The sequence below is a fragment of the Aplysia californica genome, unplaced genomic scaffold (genome assembly GCF_000002075.1).
Source record: "Aplysia californica isolate F4 #8 unplaced genomic scaffold, AplCal3.0 scaffold00410, whole genome shotgun sequence".
Taxonomy (NCBI): domain Eukaryota; kingdom Metazoa; phylum Mollusca; class Gastropoda; order Aplysiida; family Aplysiidae; genus Aplysia; species Aplysia californica.
The window spans coordinates 1-8011 of NW_004797680.1; the positions used below are offsets into that span (position 1 = coordinate 1).

General features: G+C 39.4%; 1 protein-coding gene across 1 annotated transcript; it reads right to left on the reverse strand.

Moving 5' to 3' along the window:
- Positions 1-884: 884 nt before the first annotated feature.
- Positions 885-7591, reverse strand: LOC101852426 (probable ATP-dependent RNA helicase DHX58; the record flags this gene model as incomplete). The annotated part of the gene is given in 4 exon segments (XM_005104216.2): positions 885-1121; positions 3261-3363; positions 5607-5782; positions 7493-7591. Coding segments are annotated over 4 exon segments (615 nt in total), but the record flags the coding sequence as incomplete, so codon positions are not given.
- Positions 7592-8011: the final 420 nt, after the last annotated feature.

Below are 8011 nucleotides of genomic sequence, written 5' to 3' on the forward strand. Positions count from 1 at the left end.
TGTGTGTGTGTGTGTGTGTGTGTGTGTGTGTGTGTGTGTGTGTGTGTGTGTGTGTGTGTGTGTGTGTGTGTGTGTGTGTACGTGTGTGCATAGTGAAATGTCAAACCAATGTGCCAGGACCTGGGCAATAAAAACTTATCTCTAAATGGATCCCACTGTATACTTCAAACTGTACCAGTACAGAGTAAAAACGGATCAAACAATTCCACTCATAAGAACAAAACAGACGAAAACAGGAACTTTAAAAGAAAAATTGTTTGAAGTGAATTGATCAAAGACTATTGTTACTAGGTGAACATGAGTAAGAATAGCTTCTGTTTATTTATGTGTTTGTAAGCACGACAGGTCTAGTTCTGTTAAGTTTTGATGTAATTTAGAATTGTATTAATAGTAATAGGTGATTAGCAGGAAATAAGGATGAAACTGACAAGTCCACTCTCCAGAAGACTTTCCTGCATCAAGGTGTCAGTGGTGTAGCGGTTCGATGCCGTTACACACAGGAAAAATGACTTCAATTCATTTGTGCGGTATACAATTTTTATCAAGCACTTCTGTCTTTTTTCTAGGACTTTTTATCCCTCTCTGTTCGGGTTGGCAATGACATGCAGGATCGGTTGCTTGTTTGTTTGTTTGAGCAAAGAGAAGTAGATTAACTCAATTCTAGTCATTAAGTGCTGGTAAACAGACAGGAACAACGGAGGGAAAGTAAAGAAGTAAGACCTACCAGTGGTGCCCTCCAACCATCCGCCAGGCAGGGTTGAAGTAGCTTGCCCCCTAAATAAATGTAACCAGTAACAATGTCACTGGAAGAATAAAATTTCTACATATTTTTTAAAGAAGGGAGTGAGAAATCTACAAACAGACAAAAGCAAATAAACCCCTACCGCCACTCTCTTTAGCAGTTGAAGTCCCAGTGAACACAGCAGCATTCAGATGATGCACGGAAGAACTGCAGGAGTTCAACGAGTCTGCAAGAAGTCTTGCCAAAGCTCTGGTACGCACAAAAATGATGCACCGAGAAGATGGGCCTTTGGCAACCAAATACTCAAGGAGAACTTTCTCAAGATTTTGAAGATTTTTGTTTCTCGACACTGGGCAGCTGGGATCCATCTGCAAAAGCTCTATGTAAGACAAAAGAAATAAAATTGACCGAATTAAATTAGGATAGAATTCCTATGTTCACTGCAAAAAACACCACAGCTAACAGGGTTAAAAGGGAAGCATAAAAAAAATGATGCTCGGGAGAAGAAATGTGCTATGCCAGACAAAATGGCAAAAATGGTCTGCGTCATCAGGGCAATAAAAATAAAAGTGATCACAGACCGATAGGCAAAGTACAGTGATCTGCTTTTGTTATGAGAACAACTCAATCTGTTTGACACAATCAAGTAATCTGCTGAACCAATGAAGCTGAAATTTAAAAAAATGTTCCAGGTGTCTAAAACAAAAAAAAATATCGTTAGTTCTTATAAAGGCTTTCAATTCCATATTGTATGAATTTGCAGGGTCCTAAAACATCATTTCTGCAACATTATGGTATACTTTAACACTTTGCAGTCACAAGGCCAGCATTACAAAATGTCCCATCTGGTCATATAGCCTGAAGAGTGACTGCAACGGACCTCTTCGGCCTGGTGCAGAACTGCAGAACTTTTTTGGGGCCTTTTTTTAGTACATGATGTTCGACCATAGGACAGGAGGAAACTCAACACCCTTAATGAGTTAACATATAACTTTTTTTTTCATTCAATCTCCCTTTACCACCAGGTACACAACGCAGAGAGCAGTAAATGCCACACATGTCTGTCCCTAGCCTCTTCCTTTAACTCTGATACATCCAGGCCTTGGGCGATTGCCTCATCCCTGATCACACTCGTATAGCTGGTCTATCTTTTCTTTCTTTTTTTCATATAGTCTCCAGTACCATGTCTGATAGGGCAATCGCATCTTAGGCATTCTCAAAACATTTCCCAAATATCTCCATCTTCTCGTTTTATGGTCATGTTGTTATCTTCAATCCCAGATCTTTCCAATACTTCATTACTCGTGACAAATTAATTCTATTTTATTAATAAAATTCTTTAGAGACTTTTTTTAAGCTTTTTAATTTTCGTTGAATCTATTGTTTGTTTTCCAAATCTCAGAAGCAAACATCAGTATCACCAAAACATTGCTGTTATACATTTTTAATCAGTCTTTAGCAAGATGATGTTTGAATTTCAAATGATTCTTAATTTTACAAGTAAACCCTGCATGATATCTAACAACAGACCTTTTGCATGAGTGTGGTTCAGGTTCATATAAGTTGTCATTTGGATTTACATAGCTCAGTATCCAATGGATGAGATTCAGTACTCTGCTGGTGATGCCAAAACCCAAGGATAGAAGTAAATTATTGTCATACTTTGTCCATTTCTGGGTCATTAAGAATTATTATTGCAGATTTCTCAAGTGGGGAGAAGGAAGATTTTGCCATGACAGGTTTCCGTCTTGGACAGGATTCTGTGTTGGACAGGTTTCCATATATCGGTAGGTTTGACTGTACAGTGAAAGATTGTTGTACCGTCCCACGTTATACTGCCAGCCACGCTTGCCCCCAGGTTTTGCCAATGTACAGAAAGGAGACCTTATATAAACATAGTATTTTGGCCTTCACACCACTTCCGCCAACTGTCTGACCTGTGCAGTCCTTATCTAATTTTACTAATGTAAATTGGCCCAGCCAAACAGCCATCTTTCTCCCATGAGAAAGACATAGACACAAAGAGAGAGAGAAGACTCTCGATTCTGAATACATTTGCATGCACATGTATATCACCACCAAGAAGACACTTTTCAAACACAGATTGCACAGCAGAATCATGTACCGTGACGTTGGGCAATCCGGGCTATATTATAGAAGAGCCCCATTGAACCTCCAGCTTCGCCGTTCCACCAACTTCATGCTCATCCCAAGGGTGCCGGTATAACGGGATTTGACTGTACATATCATTAGTTCCTTTCTGTACAATGGAGAAAAGCATAAGCGCAAAGAAATAAATTGCTCGAGTAACTGAACCAACAGACAGGGCAGCTTTGTCAATAACTATGTCCCTGGCCATCTTCTTCTTCAAGCACCAGATCTTGGCAAAAATCTTATCATGGTATTTTCCAAACACCCGTCAGTTCAGGTTCTCTTAGTGAGTTATTTTTATATCTACCTTTGCTTCTTCTGTCTCTTATTTTTCCTATAAAGGAAGATTATAGATACATCCACTTACTGTTTAAAAACTCATTTGGTAAGTCCATGCTTTCTTCTTGTAGGAACGTCTGAACTTCTTTAATATCTGCCAAATCATACAGCTCCAGAGCATTACTGCAAACCTGAGGAGCCACACAGTATCTCAGCTCTCAGGGTCAGTAGTGTAGTACTAATAAAATCACCCATAAAGGAAAAGTTCCAACATTGATAAAACACTACAAAATATTAACAGGTCACTTTTAGAAGATCAAACAAATACAGGTCTAGAGCATAGAGTGCTGATATGAAGGCCAGAAGAATAACTTTTTGTTTATGGGTATGTTGGTCTTTTATGAGGGGGTTTTTCAGTGTTAAATATTAGAACATACAAAAATGTGACACATAGATAAAAAAGAGGATTGCGAAATATATCTACAGAAACTTTCAACAAGATAAAACACGTCCTCTCAAACAGAAACCTAGTACAAAAATAAGAACCATGAAAGTGTACATGTGATCAATCCTTTTTGTGTGAACCCAAGAGTTGGAATATAAACAAGGACCCAGAGAAAGGATTGTAGGCCGTTGAAAAGCATTTAAGGAGAATACTCAGAATCTCACGGACAGAGGAAAACAAATAGAAAAAAGTTTCAAATAGTAGATTGTGAAAGATCTGTAATCAGAAACATCAGAAAGAGATAAATGAGATTATTTTGCTACATAAATAAATCAAATGGACAATAGAAATAGCTGCTGTGCTGAAATATAGAGGGAAAGAAAAGAAGAGGAAGACCAAGAACAACAGACACAGATGGCCTGAACAATTTTGTACCCTAACAAATAAAGCAATGGGTAAAACTGAGCTTGTCAGGAAGACAGACAATAGGTAGGCGTGGGGTACCATGATCGTCAATGTCTACTCCAGACCTGACACCTGAAGAATTTAGAAGAACACTCTGTGGCAATGTCCCATCTAATAATAATAATAATAATAAATAGCATTTGTTTAGCGCATATCCCCACTCGAAAGCAAGCTCTATGCGCTTTACACTAAAGTATTCCCCCAGCAGAACACTCAGAACCATTTTCAGCTTCCCGGGAAGCATACAGTGCAAGCAGCCGGTTAAACGCTCACACACTAACAAACTGACAAGATCTTTCACTGTCTATAGCTGGGTACCCATTCCCACCTCGGTGAAGTGGGGAAAATTCGTGTAAAGTGTCTTTCCCAATGACACAACGTCGGGCTGGCGGCTCGAACCCCCGAACCCGCAACCTCACAATTACGAGTCCGGTAGCCTAACCACTAGAGGTGACACCTCCTTCGGTAGAACCGGGAGTTCCGGAACTGGGTACCGGTACCTACCCATCCCTATCATCTAACACCATTCTATGGCAGTGCCCTGTCTGTTGTCTGACACCATTCTATGGCACTGTCCTGTCTGTTGTTTAACACCATTCTATGGCACTGTCCTGTCTGTTGTCTGACACCATTCTATGGCACTGTCCTGTCTGTTGTCTGACACCATTCTATGGCACTGTCCTGTCTGTTGTCTGACACCATTCTATGGCACTGTCCTGTCTGTTGTTTAACACCATTCTATGGCACTGTCCTGTCTGTTGTCTGACATCATTCTATGGCACTGCCCTGTCTGTTGTCTGACACTATTCTATGGCACTGTCCTGTCTGTTGTCTGACACCATTCTATGGCATTGTCCTGTCTGTTGTCTGACATCATTCTATGGCAATGCCCTTTTTACAGTCTTGCACCACTGACAAGGAAATACGTAAAATGTAAGCATATACAATGTGTAAGAGTTATAACAAAAAGAAGATGAGGAAGAAGAGATGCATGGGTCAGGAAAAACAGAGACTGTATATATATATACATATATATATATATATATATATGTATATATATATATATATATATATATATATATATATATATATGTACACAGTCAAACCTGCCCTGACTGCCACCTCTATAAGACGACCACCTGTACAAACGGCCACTTTCCATTTCCCCCCTTGCGTTTTTTCTATATAATTTAACTGTGTAAAACGGGCTCCTGTCCAACGCGGCCGTGGCCACCATAATTTAACACACAACCCCTATCACAGTAAGCAATAACACCTGTCTTAGATGGCCACCTTAGTGACTCCACTACGTTTTGTCATAAATTGTGCATTGGGCCCTGGCGTTGTAGGCGAGCCGTCATAATTCAATCACCAGTCGTTGTTGTTCGGTAGTCCCTCCAACCGATCATGTTGCGTAGGCCCCTCCCACTGTTGACCAATAGCTACCAATTTTCAGCTGCTGGTGAGGTAAGCGTGTGATCCATTTTTATTGACTGACAGCAAGAGAAAAAATGGTCTACTCACGCATAATAGCTCTGCCAGGGAGATAAGAAGAATCTTATCTTTGATGTTATCATCTTGAGGCTTGATATGTTCTTCTGCAACTTGTTTCAAAATGACAATTCTTTGTCTGTAGGCTTGAAGTTTTCTGTCACCAGGCACATACTGTAGTCCTTTAAGAACAGCTTCCCATCCATTTCCTACAGAAAGTAATTTAACATAATGTTATAACAATGGGATTGCTGGAAATAGACACACAAAAAAGCAGTGCAATACAAGCATAAAATAGATCTTAAGCTCTTTTTGATTTCACAGTTAGTGAAAGAGTCTATAGCTGTAGAACACGAGACAGAATATTATTATAATGAGTCTGACTGGGTATTTTTTCAATGAGATCAAGCTTTAGAAATCCCAAACAGCCTTAACAACAAAGTGACAAGTTGAGAAGAACCATTATCGCCACAGTTAAAACACATTCACCTTAGTCATTTTCTTTAGGTAAGTGAACATAAAGGGTTATCGTTGAATGTGAAGAAAACAGAATGCATAGCGATACCTAAATAAAGCAGTAAATCCTATTTGTTATCTCACAAGGAAAGGCGAAAAGATCAAACACTTTCAAAAGTTCAAATATAATAAATCGGATATATAATTACACCTGATGCCAAATGCAATGCTCCACAGGTATAAAAATGAAGAATGCAATGGCAAAGGATAGTTCCAATAAAATGAGCCCAATCCTCAAGAATAGGAACATCTCAATGACTACATGTACTGAAATGAAAGTTCTGAAAAGCAATGTTTGGTCAAGCTTTCTACACGTCAGGGTTTTTGTACTTTTAGGTAAGTGTTTTACAGCGCTCGAAACTGTATAAGATCATATGAGCGTGCAGGACACATTAAACATTTTCAGTTGGTAGAAAATTTTGAATTTTGCACGGGTGGCGGCCGAAGCCTACTTTTATAGATTTTGGAAACTCAAGGGATCTTTAATGTGCGCAACTTACACACGTGATCTCGGATATTTTTCATCGTTATCTGAGAAAGCTAGGCGTAGATCTTTCCTACTAGAAGATCAGGGGTGTGGCTGAAAGACAGCAATAAAAAGGAGCCAAGGAGTAGCAGTAGAAAGGTTGCAGAAAGAGTCGGTAGCCCAGAGGAGGTGGCAAAGGAGGTGAGGTGGTGGGGGTAGAAAGTGAAGACGAAAACAAACAACAGAGCATAGTTAGAAAGCAGGAAAGGATATGAAAGGAGAATGTTTAAAAGAAAAAGATTTTCCGCCGCTATGCAAATAAGAACCCGGGACCTTTTGTTTGTTTTAGTATAGGTTTTACGGCACTCGCAACTGCATAAGGTCATATGAGCGCCAGAAGATTAGAGATGTTACAAGAGAGTAACAAACATAAAAAAGAAGGGGGAGATAAGGACGATAGATCTTTAATAGGAGAGAAGGAGCAAACCACACCAGAGCTCCCGCCAACCACCAACGCCGGGACCTTTAAATGAGAGGCAAACACCTTAACCTCTAGAACACGAGAGCCCCGTATATTAACATGTCTTGCTTTAAGGATATACCACAGTGACCTCCCACCTCCATGCCATATCACCAACATTTTGCAACTTTATTCATGAGCCTGAACTCACTAGCCTCTCTGTTTCTGGAATGCTACAGCTAAGAGAGAAAGCTAAAACATACCTGTCCCTGTCGTTTTATGCAAGAAAAATTCTGAAATTATGCAAACTGAGCCCAAAAATGTGAAATTATGCGATTCTGTAAATTTTAACAAAGAATGATAGAGGAAAATAATCTGAAATTATACCAAAAAACGATAATAAAACTACGGGGACAGACATATTTACCTGTGGCACAGTCTTTAATCTTGTTTGAGAGAAAGCTGAAATATACTTACTCTTGGCAATGCCTTTTATTTTGTTCTCAATGTCTTCCATGCAGCTATTCATGCTTGCAACAAAATTATCTGATTCCCTTGGCTTTAAATCGACAGTCTCTGGAAACAGAAGTAAAACAGAATTAATTGGCAGCTACATTATTTATATTATTTTTTTATAACATTAAAAGTGCAGATCTTTAATGTCTCCGTCAGCACAATTCGGAACATTTAGGAGGTGAGCTTCTTTAACCCTTTCTGATACCATGTCCTAGATATTCGATTAAGAAAAAAAAATTCCCACATGGGATTCAAACTCACGTCTTCTGCATGCAACAGCGAAGCACCTTAACTGCTACACCACAGAACTCGTCCAGAAGCCCAAAGGGGTGAAATGTTTGTTGGTTCTTTTCTTTTGGTAAGCGATTTTGGGTAGATGTTTTACGATACAATTTTGGTCGTTTAAGCGCCATCAAGTTTCACCGCTACAAAATCAGACGTGTTTTTAATAAGAGTCTTTCGGAGCTCGCAACCGCAAAC